This window comes from Lepisma saccharinum, chromosome 17 (genome assembly GCF_977018435.1).
Source record: "Lepisma saccharinum chromosome 17, izLepSacc3.1, whole genome shotgun sequence".
NCBI classification, from domain to species: domain Eukaryota; kingdom Metazoa; phylum Arthropoda; class Insecta; order Zygentoma; family Lepismatidae; genus Lepisma; species Lepisma saccharinum.
Genome location: NC_139245.1, coordinates 5125753 through 5150927, shown reverse-complemented (window position 1 = coordinate 5150927; position 25175 = coordinate 5125753). Strand labels below are relative to the sequence as shown.

The following is a 25175-nucleotide window of genomic DNA, read 5'->3' as shown; positions in this document are numbered from 1 at the left end:
GGCGCCTCGATATGTTCCAATATTTTCACTGAAATGATATATCTTTGTTAGTGTACATATGGTTTTAGATATGATTGTTCCAAATATGTGCTTATTTAGTACTTTTTCACATAAAATGTTTCTGAATTTCAAATATGTGTTTATTTTTCAACTTAATACAAGCAACCTAACCACACTAACTGAGCATTGCAAGTGCTAGATGGGCAGTGATGTGCCGTAGGCTATAAGTTTACGTCTACATGCGTTGTCTACACGCGTAGATTACATTGGGTTGTAGTTTACATAGACTACGTAGACAATCTAAAGTGCATTAAAATTAATTTTCAAGAGTTTCATGAAAATAAAGTGACATTTTCAACTATATTGGTTCCTAACGAAATGAAAAATACTCTTATTTACAACAAAATTTCTCTTCTCTTCTATTATCAACTATGGAAGAAGATAAATAGTATGCAAAAAACAACAACAGATGGCAGTCGTAAGGCAAGAGTGGTCTTTTCCCCATTAAACACTACAATATTTCCTATATTAGGTTTCTTCCTAGGTGAGAAATTGTTCGAATTTGGAAGGAAGAGTATGAAAAGTTCTCCTCACACACCAGCAACTGATACGCAGTATAATTTTCTATTAATTCCACGGCGCCCTTTGCTAAGTTATCACCTTTCGCTATTTTGTTTACATAGATTACGTAATCTACGTGTATAAAATAGTCTATGTGTAGAATGTAGACTATCGTTGTTTACGTGTAGACGCACATCACTGTAGATAGGCCTACATTCTGACTTGGACGCCGTGGAGACATTTTAAAACACTAAGGACACCGTGAAACGAAAAACGTTTTGGAACCCCTGAGTTAGAGAGAGAAATTCGTTGTATTAGTGACAATTGTATATAATCTGCGTTGTAATTAGCAGTGAATACTGTGTATTGGGTTTGTAACTTCTAGTTCTACAAACTGCATTTACCATAACTACCGGGATACTTTAAGTGGTAGTAATTGTGGTTTAGGTGTTCATTGGATGTAGTGGTAGCACCATCTGCGAGAGTGAAAGTTGTTAAGGTATTCACAGCGATAGCAGAGAAAGGTGGGGGAATTGTGTGCAGCGGGTAATACCGTGCGCCACAAAATCTCAGTGTACCGGGCAAATACTGGATCATGGTATATGGTATGACATTCCTTATGAATTGGCAACGTAATTTTATGAGCGCCATCTTGCAGATGGCGCTCATAGATGGTAGATATGTTTTTTTTTTCCTTCCGTGTGATCCTTCTACAATTTTTGTGCTGGTGTGTCTACATTTCACATTTTATGATCCTTTTCTTAAGCTAGATATATAGAAACTATGAAAATTAAGCCTTTCTGTACATTCTAATAATTAATTATTTACGTTATCTTCGTCTGTTTATCTTAGAATTTCATTTCGAAGGGAGAGTGGGGCAATGCTGCGCGACGTGCAATAACGTACATGCGTTTTCCCATCACGGAAATGTTACCCACATCAATACTGCTCAGCGCTCGGAGGTAGCAGGCCATATAGTTGACTGTATTCCTATAACAGGCATACATGAAGGCAGTCACAATTGAAAATACAGAAACAATAAACGGATTTTTGGAAAACGCACCACACGCAAATCTGTAACCATCAATTAGAAAATCAGTTTACTTATATCTAACTCACTCCTGCTGGAAAAGTCATCTCACAGCAAACGAAATTCGCTAAGAGAAAGGTTTGTTGATTTGATTTATTTTGCTCTTCTACCACTAAGGAGAGAAAAGAAGCATTAAATTTTTAACCAGCCCTCGTATACAAGACCAACTTGAATACTATGGAAAAGTGAAGGAAGTATGACTAAACGAAAGAGAGCCTAAAATTAGTAAAGCGTTCCTTGAAAATTTCAAGCAAGGAAGAAGTGAAAAAATGAGCAAAGAGGGATTTCAAGATATTCTTCAAGTGATGACCCTGAAGTGCAAGTACGGAGAGCCTTTTAGCCCTGTGAAGAATTTTGACCCCTCTAGCTGAAAGAAAAAGGTTTAATTTCTATAAATGCCAATAGGTGGCGCAGTTGTGGTCTTACGTCACCCACCCGCACTGGTATTCCGACTCACTTCACTTGCAGCTGCCCTACACCTTGCTACCTGTGACGTCACGGACGAGTTCAACAGGGAATAGGATTTGACTGCACGTAGTGGTGACGGTTTGATTTATGTTTAGTAGTTAGTTAGTTGTTTAACACTATTTTAGTTTGTCTTGTAGTAGTTGTATTAGTAATTATTTTTCTTGTTGAGCTCCATCCGAAGGATCGTCATATTAGACAAAAAGAGGGGATCTATACACATACATAATTTCATAATTAATAATAGATAATTCCCATTATATTAAACAGACAAAACGGGGCTATTAATTGAACCCAATAGTGGGGAGGCAAATGGTAATATATTTGGCTTCCGTGGGATTTTTGTGGTACAATAATGGGAGTTAGTTTTTCTGAAAGGTATTGACACAAGGAAAATGAATATGGATGTTGCCAATCCCAAAAATTGTGCAGGGGGGTGAGAGGGGGATTCAAAATGGCCAACAACTCGTTTCACCGAAACAGCAATATCTTCATAATTTATACGACTACAACAAATTTTCAAAGCTTTAAATACTTCTTGATGCAGTTTATACAATTACTAAAATAATGTGAATAATATATGAATAAATAATGAACCTGTTAGCCTCTTACGGATTTCTTAATATAGCTCTTCTGGTTTCCATTGAAGGGTTACTTTCTGTTACAGAGTATAAAAAATTTTTGGAATGAAACAAAATATTCATTGTGTAGCTTTCATTATTTTATTTTATTTAATTACGCCATCATCATAAATTTTAGATACAAGAACAGAAAAACTTCTTGGCATCATATTGATGTATTTGTTTGTTACCGAAAACACAATGAAATGAATTAAATATTATAATAATAATCTGTTTCAGAAGATCATTACTACAAAGTGTTTGAAAACAGGAGGTCATCCAAATAAAAATAATGTAAAATAATAATTACACTTATTAATCAGTTTCACTGTCTTCATAAGAACTATTATCCCCATTCCGGTTAAAACAGTTATTTACATCATTGTCAGGTCCTTACATTCACACATGTCGGTGCATGGAAAGGCATGACGTCTGCATTTACATACAAGTGTTGAACATCTACTCATTTTGCATGAACATTTCACTAGCTCCAGAATGGCCTGTGGGGCAGGTTGCATCGTGGTCATCTGGGGTACAAATGTACCGTTTTGTCTTTCCCATCCATAACCAGCATCTGGCTGTGGAATCTTCGGATTCGCAACATCACCACTTCGCCATACCATGGCTTGATAATGTGCTCTCAATATAGCATAGCGAAGAGCTGACTGTGTTGGTGGCATTTTCTCTGATTCGGCAATTTTCTTTTAAAACAAGGTAAACTGGACAGCTCCAACATCCGATTTTGCAGAGTTTGGCATGTAAAGTTTACAAACAAGACGTTCTAACGCATCAAAAATACCATTAGATGGTGTTGCATCCAATCCCAAGTTTGCAAAACTTGCAAAATACGACTGACACTATTAATGTCTTCTTCGCTAGCAATATTTCTGTTGCAGCATGTAATATCTTTGCTATGAGCCATGACTTCATTTCCTTAACACCTAGATTTTCTTTCATTGATGAAAAATTAGTATATGTTGGAGATTTTGGGGTTGGTTTTGTTGGCATACTGGATTATTTCAATAATGTCACGCTGGCTGGAATTTCTGTTAGGGCTCTATTGTTTGATGATTTGATCAAGTGAATATATAATTATGGAAACTACCGTCTGTCAACAGAAACTCCTCCTTGCCGTAGTCTATCGACCACCTACCACTCGCCTCGAAAACTTCGAAAACGATATCGCAACATTTCTACCAAAATATTCTCACGCAATTGTTCTGGGAGACATGAATGTCGACCTGTGTACCACCAAAGAGGAGGCTATGCAATTCCGCGATACGTTCTCGGCATTAAATCTTACAATCTGTCACCTAAATCCAACCCACCACACGGCCACTTCAGACTCCTGGCTTGACGTCATTCTGGTCTCGGACGAAAATCGCGTAACGAGCCATGGCCAAATTCCGGTACCTGGGATTTCCTATCATGATTTAATTCACGTATCATATAACATCCGCGTTCCAAAATTTAAGCCTAAACAAGTATCTTACAGGGACATAAAGAACGTTGACGAAACCCGCTTGAACGAAGACGCTGCACTCGTTCCGTGGCACGTAATTAGCACGTTACCAACAGTGGACGAGCAAGTTCACCTGTTAAATACATTTATTCTTGAGCTGTTCAATAAACATGCTCCCGTCAGAAAGAAACGGGTCTCACGTCCCCCCGCCCACTGGCTGACGGACGACGTACGTCGACTTATGGTCATGAGAGACAGAGCTTACACCAAATACAGAAATGACGTAAAAAAAGTGACTCTAGTACATGCAGCTTCGAAAATTATAGAACCCTGAGGAACCGCTGCAATCAGGAGGTAAGAAAAGCCAAGCGCCGATTCGCATACGAATTGCTCAACCACCAAAATAAACCGGACGTTCTATGGAAAAAGTTGAAAATTCTAGGTGTTGGGAAACAGAAAAAGGACGACTACATTCCTAAGTTTGCACCAGATGTACTGAATAATCATTTTTGTGACCTCCCGACTATTGAAAATATTGTTAAAATTGAAACTATTCGGAACATCGCAACGCACTCCACAAATGCTTCAAAATTTTGCTTTTCCTGGATTTCACCGGAAGACGTTAGAAAATCTTTACTTAAGATAAAATCGTCGGCCGTAGGAGTAGATGAAGTTTCCATTCTCATGATCAAAAAAATCCTCCACCATGTCCTTATTCCCATCACGGACATATTCAATTTCTCCTTGCTTTCTGACACATTTCCGTCGCTTTGGAAACTCGCCCAGGTACGCACTATACCTAAAACAAGCAACGAAATCAATTTAAACAATTTTAGACCAATAAGCATCCTCCCAGCTCTGTCTAAGGCTCTAGAACATCTTATTAGTGGTCAAACCCGTGACTTCCTAGCACGAAATAACCTAATAAACCACTTTCAATCTGGGTTCCGTAGCAACCACAGCACATGCACGGCTCTCGTCAACGTAACCGACGACATTAGGTTAGCCATGGACAATCGACAACTTGCAATCCTTGTTCTTCTCGATTTTACCAAAGCTTTCCAAACCATTGATCACGAAATTTTACTCACAAAACCATCATCCCTATTCAGCTTCTCGAACTCTACGGTTAACTGGTTCCGTTCCTACCTGTCTGGACGTCAACAATGTGTCGTCGACCCACATCGAAGATCATCCTGGAAAAGCATCCCCTGTGGCGTCCCTCAAGGCACCGTACTGGGCCCCCTCCTGTTTACACTGTATATTAACGACCTCCCGTCGGTGCTTAATCACTGTAGGTATCACATCTATGCCGACGACTTTCAATTATACTTTTCTTTCCCTCCTCAAGAAATATTGAATGCAACCGAACGTGTAAACAACGACCTGAAAAAAATCAACAAGTGGTCTGTAGACCACGGCTTGCACGTCAACCCGACCAAAACCCAGTGTATGCTCGTAGGCTCCCCAAAGATTCTGAACAGAATTGACGAATTAAATCTCCCTAATCTTACGGTCAACGATAAACACTTGCCTCTCTCTACCACGGTTAAAAATCTGGGAATTACCCTAAACAATAATCTTACCTGGAGAGAACACGTAAACTCCGTGTGTAAAAGATCTTTCGGTGCACTACACTCTCTTTACCGGCTTAAAAACTTCTTCCCCGAACGTATAAAAACCAAACTTGTCCAATCTCTTGTTTTCCCTATTATTGATTACTGTGACACTGTTTACTCGGACGTTAATTGCGAGCAAGCTAAACGCCTTCAGCGAATCCAGAACGCCTGTGTCCGCTTCGTTTTCGACATAAAATATTCAGAACATTTGACACCGTATTATGCGAAGGTCGAGTGGCTGAAATTAAGTGATAAACGGATTTACCACAACCTTGTCCTACTGTACAAAGCCCTAGAAATAAAATATCCAAAATACCTTTCCAGGCGGTTTCAATGTCTTTCGGACTTTCACTCCCGCAACACCAGATCACGTGAAAAATCTCTGTTATCCATCCCTATCCACAGATCTAACTTCTACGCCAATTCGTTTACCGTTACCTCTGCAGGACACTGGAACAGACTGCCCCTCGAAATCAAAGCCTCCTCCTCAGTTGTAACATTCAAAAGACAATTAAAATTATACATGCTAAACAATTGGACCTAGATTAAATTCCCAGAAAGAAGTACGTTATACATTTAGCCCACGAAATATGCTTTCTATGTAGGTACTTGTGTGTGAATGTGTGAGTGTGTGTGTGTGTGTGTGTGTGTGTGTGTGTGTGTGCATGTAGAAACTGTATTGCTTTTATTTTTAATTTCTTCTAAGCTACATTTTTTCATTGTGTTAGTAAAAATAATGAGCAATGTAAGTAATTAATGGTTAATCCAGGGCTTGACTGCTCGTATTCAAACTGTATTGCTTTCATTTTTAGTTTCATTTTACTTTCACTACTTTATTTTTCTTTTATTATTTTATTTTTCATTTATCTTTTTTAATTTTTTAATTGTATACAATTTACTGCAAAGAAAAAATGATCCCTGTAATTAATGGTTAAGTGGAAGAGAAGGCATTAATGCCTTAACTTCGCCATATAAACAAAGTCGTAAATAAATAAATAAATAAATAAATAGCTGGTGAATTATCATCTGATCCTTTCTGTTGATAAACGGCAAGGGCAGTTGCATGTGTGGTATTCTTCCCATCTAGTGTATCCTCCATGAAATCCACGTTATCCACTGCGAAGAAAATATATCTGCTGTCACATACACTCCCTGCTTATTTCTGATATCATCTATTATCGTCTCAGCTATTTGTGTTTCACATCGTCGAAGTCGATCGTATCCAATTGACAGACCACAGCCATGCAAAAGCTCAATGACCTTCTTGTTCCTTACAGATTGGTGAACTGACAATCCTACAGCTACTTGCTGAGGCATTACACGTGTAGTCTGAATATTTGTAGTTGTTGTACATTTCACTTGTCTCTCATTATATGTCATGGATATTGCAGTTTGTGATATGCTCATGACAGCCTTGTTAACACTTGATTGCTTGCGTTCTGAAGACATATATTCAACAGTACCACAAATAAGCCATCTGAGAAAAGAATACACTTCTCGTGGCACATGTTCTTCTGTTGCTTCTAATGATCCTGTGAATTCCCACTTCTTAGTGTTCATTATAGACTTACGAAGATAACTAGCAGCATCATACAAACTCCTCATAGTCAAGTCCAAATCTTCATCATCATTCTGTGATGTCATAGCAATATCTCGTGCATGCTTCATACTAACATTTCAGGTTGATTTCTTTGTTATGGACGGTGAAATTCAATATCTGTAACATTTTTCTGCAGCAATTTCTTAATTTTTTCCCTTGTTATAGATGGATAAGCGACATTATTCATAACACCAGTGGCGTCTCGTCCCTTGGGGCTTCCGGGTTTAGCCCCTGAAGAAAAACGGACGTATTGGCGTAATTTTCAATCACCATACTACATAACTATCATGCAATCTTTTAAAAGGCGATTTTTACCGACGTAAGTTCATCGTCAGCAGCAATGGATACGACAGGGCTCCTAGCGGCATTGATGTCAGTTATCATCTCGGGGCTCGTCGCAGAGGAAGGCGTGGTCTACGCTACACGTTACAGTGAAGGTCACGTGCTAGCAGAAAGAGCGAAGGGGGGAGTGCAATGGGTTTGGATATTGATTCGGGGCTACTTCCGTGGCGTCGCGTTCGTTCGATCCCGCGTGTTGTAGTGTAGCGTTGTGGTGGCTTTTATTCGCTATGAACAAAGTGGATTTCCTGTTGGCAACACCATTTCAGACATTGAGTGACCAAGAAAAACTTGTTGTTAAACAATTAGGTCCTGACCATCCGAGTGTTTGTGATTAGTCCTTCGGTTAATTTCTGTTGACATATTATACAGAGTGCATAGTTGATTTCCATTTTTAGCCTCGTTTCTGGTTCACTGAGATCCACTGAAAAATATTTTTTTTGTATTTAATTATGCATAACATGAGCTTGTTAAAGCTTTTTTTTAAATAAATATGTAGCGTTAATGCTAGTTTTTACACAATTCACATTATTCCTAATAATCAAGAACTATTTAAAGTTTTGAAAATTTGTTGTAGTCGTATAAATGATGAAGATATTGCTGTTTCGGTGAAACGAGTTGTCGGCCATTTTGAATCCCCCCTCCCACCCCCCTGCACAATTTTTGGGACTGGCAACATCCATATTCGTTTTCCCTGTGCCAATACCTTTCAGAAAAACTAACTCCCATTATTGTACCACAAAAATCCCACGGGAAACTACATGCTCCCCCACTACAACGAATAAATTAACAGCAGAGAGACAGTCACTAGTTGTATTGGAATAATGTCGTTATTAATGTTAGTTAATTGTTACTGTTAATTACAAAATGGATCAATATCATTGTGAAAATTATTGTAACACTTTATGTATTTCATTCTTATTGTTAAAATTCAAGTAATTAAGATTGTTAATAAACTGTCGTGTATATTCCAGTGCGTTTTCATGCGTTGATGAAAATAATAATTACTGACAGACAAATTACAAAGTAAATATGCAGACTTATACGTACTTGCATGCACTTATATTCATCATAAGCAAATTACGAGTACTGTAGCTTGTGAATTCTATTTCAAATGCTCTAACCCTAAGACGACATAGGGAAACATCTTCATAATTTACTTGTAAAATACAGCACATATTATTTCTTTTAAATAAACTATATTTCATTCATGTAAGTTGTGATCTAGGAATGACTACGGTTAACATTTTTATATGTTAATATCTAAGCTTAGAATAATATTAATTAAATTTAATTAATAAATTAAATAGTAATTAGACCTTGCTTTTCCTACTTTAAAACATTTCACTTTTCTGTTCTGAACAGAACAGATATGTATGCCATCTTCAGTTCAAGATTGTAACTAAATGTCTGCATATATTTCGTAAGACTTCTCGAAAACAAACGGCAAACATAAGAAGCTAGAAGTATTCTTAAAACACTGTATAAAATACAACTACTAATACAAGTAAGACTGTGGATAATAACATCATAATTTCATAAATACTTTCTTATTAACTCTCAAGAAAAATGTATGGATAAATGTCTATGTAATCTACTCTTCGTAGGTAAATTCCAATGATGACGACGGGTTGCTGGAAGGGTGTTGGCATGGAGATTATGCAGATGGGACTCCTCCATGGTGCTGGACGGGCAGTGTTGCCATACTAGAGAAGTACCTGAAGGATGGTGGGAAACCAGTGAAGTATGGACAATGCTGGGTGTTCTCTGCTGTCACGGTAACAGGTATATATTTGTTATTAAATAGCTGTGACTGAAAATATGAAACTTCGTGGGCACAGATATTACAAGCATGTGTTAAGCAATTGCACACAAGTAATGAAAAAAGTGTGGTAGAATAGTTGGGTCAATTAAAGAAGTATGTCTCACTAATATTATCACAGAATATAAAAACTTTAATTTCAACGCTCATACAATAACATTACATGTGAAAAACAAACCAGTTTATTCATAAAAAAACGTACTGAAGTTCACCATTGCATAAGTAACTACTACAATGAAAGTTATTTATAATTCTTCTAAAATTCTATTATTACTTTGGGCCTCGCGTATGTTGTAGTGGTAACATGTTTCGTTGTACTCAATAAGTTTCGGATTCCATCCCTTGCTGAGATACATTACATCTCACTATCAACTGTAGGTCCAGTCTTGAATAAGCTCCTCTGTGCTTAATTGATTAAGTTGGTGTTTTAAGTCCACTTTATGCACAGTAAAGCTAATCGGGACTGTACCTACAGTTTAAAGTGGGATCCGAACCACAATGTGCCTCCACCGGGTATCGAACCCGGGATCTCTTCATTAAAAGGCGACGACGCTACCACTGTGCCATCGGGAAGGCCTCCCTCTGTGCATAAAGTGGATTTTAAACATAGTCTACGATGAGATTCTCTCGGGCTATCGACCAGGTGAGTTGTGGAAAAGATTCCAAGCTTTCGAGAGCTAACGTCACTCTCAGCTTCAGAGTAGAAGTTTTGAACCATTAAGGGGGAGAGGGACAATTTCCCCTAGGTCTTTCTCGCTGCGGCAGCTGCCGATCACTGTTGCCAACTTCCCTCTTTTGGAACCAGATCTGGCTCTTTCGTGCACTCGTTTGGCTGTGAACTGGAGCACCCGACCCCCTATCCCACTCTGATGCCACCACTGGCTCCGGCTCACAAAGACAACTCTTGCCATGAGTATATATTTTGCACGTGACGTCATATTGTTGTATTGGATGCATCCCCCCCCTCTTACCTCCCCAGCTACTTTTATACAGGGCCGTGGCTGAGGTGGAGATAATGACAATATTGTTATCCGGGAATCCTTTATTTTCGATTTCATATGAGCATCGGTGAATTATTGAGATGGATGATGCCGCCAAATCTAGGCGGTGAAAAGTAAGAATAAAGCTAACGGTAATAGCAGCGTCCCCACCCCTCTGACACCTAAAGTTACCCTAGGAGGCCCTTTATGCAGCCTTCGTTAAACTAGATCCTTGAAAGTCAAATTTAGCTCCATTAATGGTGAAATTTAGCTCTTGTATGCACATCAAGTTTGGCAACACTCCCAGGATGGCCGTAGGAGGCAAGGAGAAATGCACTAGGCTTATGGGACCATTATTTTATTCGTTCTCTCAGGAATATCAAACATCCAATGACGTAGAAAAGTACATGGACGGAAAAAGGACACGTTGAACTATGTCATAGTAGTAGGAAAAGTCGAAACTCTTATTTGTTTACCCGCAACTTGAAGTTGAAGTCGATATCCCATAAGGAATACATGGGATTCTGTAAATACTTATTAATCATATTTTCCAAACATCGTGTCTAGCTTACAAATAAACTTGAAAAACAGTTTCCACTTGCAACATGTAGAGAAATTCATACTCTCTTGCATACTAAACCCTTTTTTAAATAGCAGTACCCAATGCGACGATATTGAAATAAATGCACAAGTGGTGCGTAATTCTCCCTTAAGATGAGTAACGTTAGCTCTCGAAAGCTTGGACTCCATTATACAACTCACCTAGTCGATAGACCAAGAGCATCTTTTCATCCTTCATCGCGAGAAAAGCTTCAAGACAGACTTCAAAAAAAGTCTATATCTATTTTGTTTTTACATTATTTTTCTACCTCCCGCGACGATATGTGCTGATAGAGGTAAGAATGAAGAATACAGAGAGTGCCTGCAATTTCTTTCCTACTTCTTATACTCGCCAAATATGAAACATAGGAACCATGTTTGATGATATGAACAAGTGACGTTCGGCATTCGTTGCGCTGTCTACAGCGTTGCCACACTGTTCCTTCGTACTTGCAGAGCATTAATTGTTGCTTCGTTACTTGAACGAGGTAGAAGAGCATGCGGAATGCGGACTTCGATTAGAGGTAAGTTTGGCAACGGTGTTCGAGCGTTCTTCTACAAAAATGGCGTCTTGCGCAGTGAGAAATCTAGTTCTTCGCAAACCATTCACGGATAGCCCCACGAGCCATTTCCGGTAAGGTTAGGTTAGGCGAGCTTAGTTAAAATTTTGTTCCTAAAACAATGTGATACAGCTGTAAAAAAAATTGCACTTATATCGGTTTCTTTCCCTATTTCCACACGTGCCTCCGCATTTTAACAACAGATTCGTGATTACAACGCCAAATTTAGTTAGTATACCAATTGAGACATTCTGTTTTCTTCATTCGCTCCCTAATAGATGCAAAACTGTCTTTTTTAGCCTAAATATGTCGCAACGTTAAGTTCTTGGTTCGAGTCCTGCCTTTGACACGGATGTTCCTTTGCAATAATATTTTATCGTATCATAGCCGCGATTAACCTTAAGAGGCAGTAAAGAGGCATGCTATACGAAAATTGCAAAGTAATGAAAATACAAAAAATTGCATTGTGTTCTGAATTATTATTAACTTATTCTCCAGTATGCAGAGCTCTGGGAATTCCATGTCGATCAGTGACGAACTTTGTGTCGGCGCACGACACCGATTGTTCCCTGACCATCGACAAGTATTTCAACAAGAACGGAGAGGAAATAGAGTGTGGACCTGACGGTGAATGCTACGACTCAGTGTGGAACTTCCATGTGTGGAACGACGTGTGGATGGCAAGACCGGACCTTCCGGTGGGCTACGGTGGGTGGCAGATCATCGACGCCACTCCACAGGAGGAGAGTGACAGTGAGTGTCTATTGTAAGCACATTTTGCTTTTGCCAAGAATCAGGTTTAAAATTTTATGTACTTTTGAATAGGCGTAACTTGGCGGGGGCAAGGGGAAAGCACTTGCTCCCCCCCAAAAAAATTCAGTTTACAAAATTTAAAAGTAATTTTGCTGTCCTCCTGGAACTTGAGGAGTGAAGTATGGAAGAGTATTTTTTATGATTGCACAAATGTAAGTTATTTACCAAATTGTCCTGGATGCTATTTTTATGGGATGGAAAACTTGTCGATTCTGTGCCCCAAAGTACGTCCCATGTTTGATTCTGCCCTCCCGAAGTTAAGTCCCAAGTTTGATTCTGCTCTGCCCCAAAGTTAACTCCCAAGTTTGATTTAGCCCCCAAAGTTAAGTCCCAAGTTTGATTCTGCTCTGCCCCAAAGTTAAGTCCCAAGTTTGATTCTGCTCTGCCCCAAAGTTAAGTCCCAAGTTTGATTTAGCCCCCAAAGTTAAGTCCCAAGTTTGATTCTGCCCCCAAAGTTAAGTCCCAAGTTTGATTCTGCTCTGCCCCAAAGTTAAGTCCCAAGTTTGATTCTGCCCCCAAAGTTAAGTCCCAAGTTTGATTCTGCTCTGCCCCAAAGTTAAGTCCCAAGTTTGATTTAGCCCCCAAAGTTAAGTCCCAAGTTTGATTTAGCCCCCAAAGTTAAGTCCCAAGTTTGATTTAGCCCCCAAAGTTAAGTCCCAAGTTTGATTCTGCCCCCAAAGTTAAGTCCCAAGTCTGATTCTGCTCTGCCCCAAAGTTAAGTCCCAAGTTTGATTCTGCTCTGCCCCAAAGTTAAGTCCCAAGTTTGATTTAGCCCCCAAAGTTAAGTCCCAAGTTTGATTCTGCCCCCAAAGTTAAGTCCCAAGTTCGATTCTGCTCTGCCCCAAAGTTAAGTCCCAAGTTTGATTCTGCTCTGCCCCAAAGTTAAGTCCCAAGTTTGATTTAGCCCCCAAAGTTAAGTCCCAAGTTTGATTCTGCCCCCAAAGTTAAGTCCCAAGTTCGATTCTGCTCTGCCCCAAAGTTAAGTCCGAAGTTTAATTTAGCCCCCAAAGTTGAGTCCCAAATTTGATTCTGCTCTGCCCCAAAGTTAAGTCCCAAGTTTGATTCAGGCTCAAAAGTTAAGTCCCAACCTTGATACTGCCCCCCAAAGTTAACTGACAAGTTCGAATTTCCTTCCAAAAATTAAGCCCCATGTTACGCCCATACATTTTTGTATAATGTTTGTGAAAGTAGTAACTTCAAAATGCATCATTTGATGCAAGTGAGATTTTTTTTTACGTAGAGCTGGACTTTAATCCTTGAATTGATTCATTTTTTCGATGCATCTTCTCGCATATTTCTCGATGATCCATTTAAGCATTTGGGCTGAGTTACGGACTGGATGCATTTATTTCTTCAGCTGATGCATTTACTTCTCCGAGCGTAGTTCGACGAAACTAAAATTTTCTGTCCCAAGAGACTTTCCCTAAACTAGACTAAAGGCCGAATAACACGTAACTGAATTTCCAGTAGGAATGCCCTAGTTGGCGCTGGACTGGCTACCTGGCTGGAAATGATGGCTGCCAGGCTGGCTGATAGACTGGTTTTTGACGACTAGACCGTGTTCTAATTGCAACTAGCTTTCTCTGCTAGATTCTGTGGAACAACCAATCAGAGAGAAAGTTTAATCTGTGAGTTTGGCAAGGAAATGTTTTGTCTGTGGTTTCCGAACGTTGTTTCAAATTTTTTATTACTCCATATAAACCATATACATTGGTATTTGGAGGGTTCAGTACAGTTCATATAAAAAAATATATAATTACAATATTTCTATAATTTACAAACTAGATATTCACTAACGCTATAATATTCCTTATTAACTAATAGTTTCTTTATTTTGTTTTTGAAACTTGTCATACTTTCTCCTTTTATATCATTTATCAAGAAGACTTAGGTGGGCAGGCCATGTGGCACGAATGGGAGAGGAAAGAGGAGTTTACAGGATTATTGTTGGGAAACCTGATGGTAAGAGACCTGTAGGAAGGCCAAGACGAAGATGGAGGGACAACGTTGAGATGGAACTAAGGGAAATCGGTAGGGATGGAAAAGAGTATATAGAACTTGCTCAAGATAGGGAAAGATGGAAGCCCTGTTTTGCTGCAGCCATGAACCTTCGGGTTTAAGAAGGCTAGGGAGGTAGTTAGTTAGTGGTAAATGGTTGAATATTTTAATTGCCATCTGTTGGGGTCCTTCTTGAACTAATGTTAGCCTGGTGAAGTAAGGCTTTAAGAGCTGTTAATTTCGGGTGTTATGTGTGTGTTCTATTGAACTTCGCAGCGCAATATTTTTTCTCGCATATAATGACATTTCATATACAGGGTGTTGCAAAATACCTGTTACAACGCTTGGGAGGTGATTCGACATGTAAAAACAAGGAAAAAATGCCATGTGAAAAAATGTCGAAATCGGCACCGTTTTCGAGTGACAGGCGTGCGAAAATCGCCTCACACTATGTGTAAAGCACAATAACTCAAGAAGGAAGAAAGATATCAATGTCGGATTAAAAGAATACAAAGAAAGTCGTGCCTGACGAATACAATGGTGCATCAATTGAGGCCCAGTGTAAATTGCGCAAGGGGACTCTCAAAGAAAGTGGAGAATCCCCTGATGGAAAATACAGGAAATTTACTACTATCTGCTACATAATGTTGAGATCGGAATGTAGGCAGTAAAAAATGACGACGTATGTCCACATGTCTCACTACTGCTGGGACACCGTCCCACACTCGGGAAATAGGAAATTCACTCGAAAATGACGCTATGCCATCAAATTACGCTCAGATTGATTTCAACTAATTGATACAGAAAGCCCCACTAGAGGCGCTGTGAGTGTAGGTCACCTGTTACGTATTAGTGTTGGTGGATACTACGTAGAGAGTGTAGTCGACCGTTGTTTTTCCTGTCTGTTCTGCGTCTCGCAGTGCGGAGTTTAGTCTGGCGTGTGTGTATGGATGAATTGCGCCAAGGAATATTGTACGTAGAGTACGTATTTCCGTGTTCTTTCTCGGTTTGCAACAACTGCGTGGACACCTGTGTGACATTACGTGGGTGCTAATCACGGTAGTTGTGATCCGTCACTCGGAGGGACAGTGCCCCTGTTGCTGGGCAGTTCTCGAACAGGACAATGGTGGAGTATTCTACCCACTAACTTGCTGATATGCATCTCGTTTATGGGTAGGCAAACCGAAACAGCCGTGAAGCACGGCGTTCGTATCACGAACGTTTTCCCAATAGGCGGTTACCAGAACATGCACTCTTTCAAAGACTTGATGCTCGACTGCGTGAAACTGGATCTCTACTAGCCCGTAGGTGGGATTTTGGAAGACCCCGCACTGTGCAATTTGAAGAGGACGTGTTGGACGCGATACGAGTCCGTCCTGACACCAGCACACGTGTCATTGCTCGTACTCAACAAACCCACCATAGCAATGTGTTCCGCGTTCTTCAAGAGGAGGGGTTGCACCCATAAAAAATTGCATAAGGTGCACTACATACTGCCCACGAACTTTTCTCTACGCTTGGATTTCTGCCAATGGTACGTGCAACAAACTCTTGCCATTCCAGATTTCCCAACAAGAGTTTTGTGGACCGATGAGGCAATATTCACCAGGGACGGCATGTTCAATAGCCACAACAGCCACGTCTGGGATATGGACAATCCGCATGCAATCATTGTGCGCCATCATCAACATAGGTTCGCAGTGAATGTGTGGTGTGGCGTAGTAGGTGACCACTTGATAGGCCCGTACATTTTGCCCTCTACTTTGTGTGGTGGGAATTATCGGTTGTTTCTACATGACGTATTGCCTGAACTTTTGGAAAACGTGCCACTGGCAGGTAGACAACGTATCTGGTTTCAACACGACGGCGCCCCCGCACGTTTCGACCGGGGAGCCAGGGCCTTACTCAACGGTATTTTCGGCGATCGTTGGATTGGCAGGGGTGGACCTTTACAGTAGCCACCTCGTTCCCCCGACCTCACACCACTGGATTTCTTTGTGTGGGGAGAAATGAAAAGGCTCGTGTATGAAACCCCCGTGGAAAGTGCTGAGGATCTCGTTGCTCGTGTTAGTGCCGATGCTGGGACAATTGTTGACATGAAAGAGGAATTTGCGCGTACCAGACAATCAGTGCTTCGCCGATGTCATCTTTGTCTTCAAGTCAATGACGGACATTTTCAACAAAGTCTCTGAGTATACCGGTGTTTGTGAGCCCCTATCAGCACCGCATAGTGTCCTTTAGGAAAGGTGCGAGTGAAGATGCTGGATATCGCTTTACTTCATACCGTCGATCTGCATGTGCAGAGGCTATGCGCTTCTCAGTGGAATCCCTTCCAGATGTGCTGTGCCTGGAAATGTTACATGCCATTGTGTGCGTTTTCTCGCCATTCTCCGTCTTCATTCCTTCGAGGATTATCCAATTTTTTTTGGGGAGCTCTCTTGTAGTATACGTATGTACAGCCTGACGACATGCGGCCATTGTTTAACTTTCGTTTTTCGTACTGCAAAGTAGTGTGTCAACATTAAGGGATTGAAAACGTTTTTTTATGATTTTCCCGTATTTTTTTCCATTTGGGATGGTGTCCCAGAAGTAGTGAGACATGTGGACATACGTCGCCATATTTTACTGGCTACATTCCGATCTCAACATTATGTAGAAGATAGTAGTAAATTTCTTGTATTTTCCATCAGGGGATTCTCCACTTTCTTTGAGAGTCCCCTTGCGCAATTTACACTGGGCCTCAATTGATGCACCATTGTATTCGCCACGTACGATTTTGTTTGTATTATTTTATTCCGACATTGATATCTTTCTTCCTTCTTGAGTTATTGTGCCATAAACATGGTGTGAGGCGATTTTCGCACGCCTGTCACTCGAAAACGGTGCCGATTTCGACATTTTTTCACATGGCATTTTTTCCTTGTTTTTACTTGTCGAATCACCTCCCAAGCGTTGTAACAGGTATTTTGCAACACCCTGTATATGTACAGTGAAGGGAGGGTTAATATTTTGAATTTCTTAAACAACGTTTTGCACAATTCCCTAGGCTTTATTCTTGCTATAATCCTAATGGCTTGCTTTTGTTTTCTAAATGCTTCTAAACTTGGCGGCGAGTTCCCACACAATTATATTGCATAATTTATTAGTGAATGAAACATTGCATAATATACCTGAATTAGTGAATTTGTTTTAATATCCTCAGCGCAAATATTTTGGAATTTAGTTTTTTAACAAGTATTTTTACGTGGTTTGACCAATTTAGATTTTAATTTATAGTAACTCCTAAAAATTTTGTTTCTCTAACTAATATTACTGGAAGATGACTATTCTTTACTACATCTTTAATTTTATTGTTATTGTATTTTATTGATTTTGTTCACTGCTCGATGCAAGAAAAACGGAGATAATGTGTATTCGTGTTCATTAGAAATTTATCCACGCGATGAGATTTGTACATGACAAATGTGATTAGCCGATAATGAAAATCCTTATTATTAGCAGTGTTTTAAGTGCTTGACCTATTTAGTTGATCAAAATATTTCTTTATGGATGAATCCTGCGAATATCGCGTATGAATATGCATACCCGAGATCATTAAAAAGCTTGTTGAGCACACCTTGATTATCATACTGTCCTTCGAGCAAATTTCTAGCCCAGTACCAAGCAGTATCAATAGCTATTTTCCTGGAACTTTCTTCAAATCGCTCGTCTATCTTCTTAGATTGTCTGCTCTGCGCATTGCCTTGTGGGAACACAAGTATACCGACAAGTACGATAACAAGTAGTACTACACAACTGGAAAGTCTAGCAGTAAATATAGCTTCGTGTGATTTAAGATTAATAGCACATTATCTGCCTGGGCCAACAAGTCTTGAAAACTCCGGTAAAAATGTATATCGTTGCTAACTCTTGTTTCCTTCCTTAAACTCTGATATTTTTTTCCTGCCAGGTATGATGCAGTGTGGTCCAGCGTCCTTGGAAGCTGTGAGACGTGGCGAGATAGGCTTCAGGTACGACACGCCCTTTGTGTTTGCGGAGGTGAACGCTGATATGTGTCACTTCCAGGAGGACGATTCATCCGATTGGGGCTTCACACGAATAAAGATAGACAGGCAGCAGTGAGTATATGGAATGTTTTCAGACATGTAGACCAGTCTTAAAATAATTTAATTTATAGTATTTTTTTTTTTGTTTTACGCATTAAGCAACATATTTATATGTATGTTTGTATGCAAAAATAAGTGCAAGCTTCATTTCAAGCAGGAAGCACGGTTGTTAAAATTCCAGGGATTTTAAATAAGTTAAAATTCGGTCCAGGAGATAAAATCAGTAATAGTAAATCCCAATCCCAATCGCCCACTTTTCAATTCGACCACAATTGAATCTACACATTTTGAAAATACTGAAGATTTTCCTGATTGTAACCAAGAATATAACTGCATATTCAAATAGACGGCAATAAAGTGGAACTTATACAGGTGCGTCCGTTTAAACACAATTATATGTCGACAAGTGGGGACCACTTTACGAACACGAACCTATATCTACCACACTGCCGAGCATATGTACAGTGGGATCCATGAGTATTACCGTGCAAATTGTCCATGACTATTTTCATTAATGTTTCTCATACATCCTATGTGTTTTTAAGCGATGGATTTTTATGTATGGTGGTGCAGAAGTTGTCAACAGCTTGTTTTGAGTTTTCTTTTAATTCTTGAAGCTCTTATTTGGTCAAATAAAGTGCACGAACATGGTGATGGACAATTTGCACGGTAATACTCATGGATCTTACTGCACACAAATATAGCAATTCAATTCGACATTGTGGCTGTTGTCTTGCCAACTGATCCATATTTTTTGCCTGTAATATTGTTCATTATTTCTCTCGTAATGGTGAGTCAAGGATCCTCTCTGTGTTCAATTCCAGCGTGGGGAGGAAGATTCTAACGAAACGAGCAGATGCTGATGACGACACAGGAGATGCCGATCAGGAAGATGTAACACACCAGTACAAGAACAAAGAAGGTAATGATAAAATTTATTAGGTTATACTTGGGCTTAATTCAATCTTCTTGTTACTTCAATCAGTGGGGCATTTAATGGGGTTGCTGGGGAGGTTTTGAACCACCCAGAAGTGACACTCAATCGGGTAAAGATATAAGTATCACTTTTAACTTACAACTTATCAGTTTACAAAGTACTATCTAGACATTATAGTGAAATATAATTGCATGGGGTGAAATTCTAAAAAAAATAGTTGAGTGTGTATCATAGTTATCACAACTTACTACGACGCCAGAGGTCCCGGGTTCGAATCCCCGCGGGACATGGGTGTTCCTTGTTAGTGTCCCTTCATCAATTTCATCATATCATCACTCATCCTCATCTTCGCGAATAGCCAATAGTGGAAGAAAAGCGAAGTAAAATTACTCAAACCAAACAGTCAATAAAATGCTTATTGACTTCGCTTACGAACGTAAACCGTTAGTAACATATCAATCAAGAACTATTACAATTCAAATTATTTTTTTATTTTTAAATTTCGTTTCTTACTTATCTTTACTATTGTGGCTACTACATTACAGGTTCGTTCGCAGAGCGATTGGCAGTTTTCAATGCAATCCGTGGTTGCGATAGAGCGCAGACATTCTACGGATTTCCAGAGACAGCAGCGGATGACGTTACCTTCAATTTGGCTGAGATTGAGAAAGTTTCTTACGGGAATACATTCAGCGTAACTGTTAATGTTCAAGTAAGTTGCGATTTTTTTCAGTGTATTTTGTTTATTCTGTTGTATCATCTGACGATTTCCTTCTTTCCAGTAGAATTTCTATTTCGTTATTCAATTTTATTCAGCTCTTTAGATTTAGAGTAATTGTGACGATGTGGATAAAATCTTAACTCCATTAAGCTTTGTTTCCATGATATGAAAAACTCAATATGTTGACCAAGGCAGAAATTTATTTTATTATAAAACATAAACTAAACGTAACGTTTCAACCTTCTAGCAAGGTCTTCTTCAGACTCTGCACCAAGTACAAATGAATAAGGTACAAAAACAGGACGATATATATACACAAACATAACTCCCCTCCAGACTATTAGAAAGTTGTTCTGGAACATTCTAGCAGGTGGCTTTCCCTTGTCAACTTTACTTTCACCTGAAAGTGAATGTGGTTGGACTCTTTATCTCACGCTCTATTTCCTTCCTTCTTCTCTCCTCTTTCTCTCTTGTCCTTTCCACTCTTTCTAACACCTTCTTCCATTCTTTGTTTATCTTCATTCCCCCATTCCAGTTCATTGTGTCTTCTCCTTTCTTCTCTATTTCTTTTGACTCCTTCCATTTTTACACTAGCATTCTCTTCTCCCTTCCTATCTGCTTAGCCTCATCCCACTCTGTCATGTCCTGTTTCTCTCGTGTGTTTAAATATCGCATTTCACTCTCTCTTAAGTCGTACATCATCCCTATGTTGTTTCAACCTGTCTTTCAGCCTGGTTTTCGTTTCTCCTATGTACACACTCTGACATTCTGATAAAATGATTGATACGTGCTTTAGCTAAGTGGTCCACTTTGGATGACGTCACTGACGTTCCTAGGTTCGAGATCCGGCCTGTTCTTTGCGAGTGTCCGTTCATCAAATTAATCTAATCGGCACTCGCGACATTAGCCAATAGTGGCAGGAAATGACGAAATATAACAATAATAGCAGTACAAATTAGTACAAGTGTAAGATTTAGAAAATAAATGGATTTGAATTCTAAATGTTGACAATTTTTGCAAGCTTATGTTAATTTCTTTCATTTTTCAGAACAAATCGAATGAAGTGCGTACTATTGCGTCTGTGTTGTCTGCAAGCTCTGTCTACTACACAGGGGCAACCGCTCACAGGCTGAAAAGGGGGCAGGGAGAGTTTGTTGTACAGCCAAACCAACGTAAGACAAACGAAATACAAGGGTAACACAATGTTTCTATTTTCTTGTAGTGTTAACTATGATGAAAGTGTAAAGATAAATTATATTTTAAGAAAGTACTGTATACAGGGTGTTTCCGGGCTGATGATACAAACTTTCAGGAATGATGGAGAAGGGCACGTGTTTCAATTTGAGATAAGGATCGCTGGTCCGGAAACAACTCAGTCGAAAGTTATAAGCGAAAATCGGTTGATGAAGATGTAATACTTTTATTACCTGCACAAGTTTCGCAAGCTGCTACATCCACAACAGATGTTCAAAGTGGCGTCCCCCGGCTTTGCTGCAGGCATGACATCGTCGCACAAAGTTTTGGCGTACCCAGGCAGAAAGAATTCTTGCGAGGACTCTGCAGTCTCGCTTCCTGTGACATTGTTCGAACAACTCCAGGGTTGTTCCAACGGGTACGCCAGAACTTTGTGCGACGATGTCATGTCTGCAGGGAAGCTGGGGGACGCCATTTTGAACAACTGTTGTGGATGTAGCAGCTTGTGAAACTTGTGCAGGTAATAAAAGTATTACATCTTCATACACAGATTCTCGCTTATAACTTTCGACTAAGTCGTTTCCAGACCAGGGTTCCTTATCTCAAATTGATACATGTTCCCTTCTCCATCATCCCTGAAAGTTTGTATCATCAGCCCTGAAACACCCTGTACAAATCTAGGCTGTTTAGGAAATGACACTCTTGTTGAAGATATATTGTTCTGAATAGAGATGAGACTTTTATGTTGTCTCTTATCTTTGTTCCATTCTTGTCTACTGCTCTCTTTTCTTTTCCTATAAGTTCTTGATTCTCCAATCATTCCTTTAATTTACCTTGTTGCCTCTCTTATCTTCTCCCCTCCTCTTCTTTCTTTTCTTTCTTCTGTTATCTTTTTAACTTCCTTGTATCTTTCATAAGTTCTTTCTCTTCCTTGCTTCGGTATCATTTCTTCTTCCTTCCAATTCTCTCCACCCCCTTTCTCATTCATTCTCTCTCCCACCCAGAGCAAGAGTGTTCGAAAATCCAAAACATATTCTTATTGATAAATGTCTTTTTGACATACGCTGTTTCTCCCCAGATGAAACCCTGCAGATCCGCGTGGCCCCTTTCGATTACATGGAGAAGCTCGTTGATTACTGCCTGATCAAGATCTACGCCATTGCGAACGTCAAGGAGACTAAACAAACATGGAGCGACGAAGACGACTTTGCACTGCAAAAGCCAAGGCTCGCCATTGAGGTAAGGGTGGAAAAATTTTAAAATCTAAATATTAAAATTTCGCATGTTGAATCCTGGTTTGTCGTATATCCATCTGCACTTACTTTTCAGGAGAGCTGATTAAAAACTTTGAAGGATTTTTAATACACTGCAAGATTTACGTTAACATTTCGTTATTGATAATTCACTCCATTTGGCATCCAGATACGTTGCTTAGGAACGTGATGTACAGTAAAACCTCGTTAATCCGAACCCCCAATAAGCCGGACTTCGCTTAATCCGGACAGGCGAAAGGCGAAAAAAAGAAGCAGAATGCAAGGTTTTAAATGTGGCTAGAAGCACCGCATTATTGCTTTACATTTTATTGTAACCTACTGCACAGTGTATTTAGACCTATGCCCTTTAAATACACCATAATAAACGTGTTTTGTTGCTATAAACGGGGTTTTAATGCACTTTCTACTGTTCTTTTAGGTTATTTCAGTTAATCCGGACTTTCGTTAAACCGGTCAACTTATCCCCCCATTATCCGGATTAACGAGGTTTTACTGTATTAAAATGTATGGAACACGATACCACCAATTCATTTTCGACAAAAAGTGGAGATACGACAAATCTGAATTCAGCCAGAGATTTGTTAGCCGTTGCCTGGGTAACGAAAATCAAAGGCAAATATGATTTCGTGCAACAACAAATGCAATATTTGATAACATTGCGAATAAATTTACACAGAATCTCAAAGGTTAACCTTAAAACAAAGGTCACTTCCTTATAGACTATAAATGACGTCCTCATTGTTATTTTTGTTATATGTGTATCACACTTTATTAGTAGGGAGACAAATTTATGGTAAATAAAAACTGAGGAGAGCGGTAAATAAAATGTTAGATCAGCGGTATATACTAGCGGTGGAAAAAAAAAAATTGGCACACACGTATTCATCATGACAGGAAACAACATACAAAAGAGCTATAAATTGTGTACTTCATTTTTATATACTGTACACATACACAAGTATACACAAGTACTTAGATTTCAACTGTAATTGCCAGTAGCGGCGACTGGGTGGAGCAAGGATAGTTTACTTTTCTTGCTAGACAAGGCTTAGTATTTAGAGGCCATAGTGCAGGGGCAAAGAAAGCTAGCAAGTTCAATGAAATTGGAAGTTTAGTAGACATTCGGGGGAAGAAACGAATGCAGCTTGACAGGGAGCGAAGTTTTCGAACTGAGATTATGTGCATGGGAAATCCCAATTTGCAGCGTCTTCCTGATGTGATCGAAGATAAAACATTCTTCAGCTGCAAGTGGTAGGAAACTTTAGGCAAACGTTTCGTTACAAATCGACAGTTTGCGCGCACAACCTCGATTGCCGGTTTTTGCGTATTTTCTACTTAATTTGATGATATTTCACGGTTATTTCGCGAAAAAGCATTCATTTCGTGGAAAAGCACACATTTCGCATTACTTCGCGAATAAAACTCATGCATATTTCATAATTGGGGGTGTAGTTAAGTGCAGAATTTTCAAAATTGCATCTTTTTTTCACATTTCGCGATTTCGCGCATTGCGAAAATTCAATGTCCCTATTTATTAGGTTATTAGCTGATTAGCCGCCGTTGTCCGGGTATTTATTTATCCTAATCTTCTATTAGACAGGAAAATAATGGATTCTAACTATAGTGTAAAATGTAACTAATTTTATTTACAGGTATTTAAATGTATAAGTACAGTATACAAATTATAAAGTAAAGTCTTTTTACAAATTCACTATAATATTAATTGAACTCAAAACATGATTATATACAACATTTTTAGTTTCACCTACAGGAGCAAGAATACATAAATTGAACGGCATTGGGAGTGTCACTATTCATCTTAGCGACCCCGAAAGCTATGGATTCCAAACTAATATCGGTCGTTTTCGATTATTTTTACATGTCACCCCTTCCCACCCCCACCTCTAGGGATGCCAGGGGTGTCTTACCCCCACAGTACTTCCTTCCAGATTGTAAGTCATATGTGTACCAAGTTTGGTTGAAATTGCTTCAGGCGTTCGAGAGTTAAGCCGGAACAAACATACATACATACATACATATACACACACACATCCATCCATTTTATATACATAGATTATTAGGAGGCAGTGGTACAGTCACTGAAACTTGTGAGTGGTTGTAAGTCAGTGAAATCGTTACGATGAAAAAGTGTCCATAGCTGTACAGTCTTACTGAGTGCCAATGTATGATGGCTATATATATATATTTTTTTTAATAGGTATCTGGAGAGAGAAAAATTGGAGGGGAATGCCACGCCACATTCTCTTTCCAAAATCCATTGAAAGTGATTTTGAGCGATTGTACTTTCAGCATTGAGGGACCAGGGCTCCAGAGACCCAAAATTCTGGTGTTCAGGTGAGTTGAGAGTTTTCAAAAATATCCCACAGCTACTATTTTTTATGTAATCGTAATTA

The 25175-nt window shown here is 39.3% G+C and overlaps 1 protein-coding gene across 1 annotated transcript in view; it reads left to right on the top strand.

The window, feature by feature from the left end:
- The window catches only part of LOC146001163 (hemocyte protein-glutamine gamma-glutamyltransferase-like), a 31650-nt gene that overhangs the window by 4789 nt on the left and 1686 nt on the right, over nucleotides 1-25175 (top strand). The window contains exons 3-10 of the mRNA XM_083138452.1: nucleotides 9364-9541; nucleotides 12217-12471; nucleotides 18479-18647; nucleotides 19460-19557; nucleotides 20118-20284; nucleotides 21342-21465; nucleotides 22566-22726; nucleotides 24980-25116. Of these exons, the coding sequence (XP_082994578.1) occupies nucleotides 9364-9541; nucleotides 12217-12471; nucleotides 18479-18647; nucleotides 19460-19557; nucleotides 20118-20284; nucleotides 21342-21465; nucleotides 22566-22726; nucleotides 24980-25116 (1289 nt within the window). The remainder of the gene's footprint in view (nucleotides 1-9363; nucleotides 9542-12216; nucleotides 12472-18478; nucleotides 18648-19459; nucleotides 19558-20117; nucleotides 20285-21341; nucleotides 21466-22565; nucleotides 22727-24979; nucleotides 25117-25175) is intronic.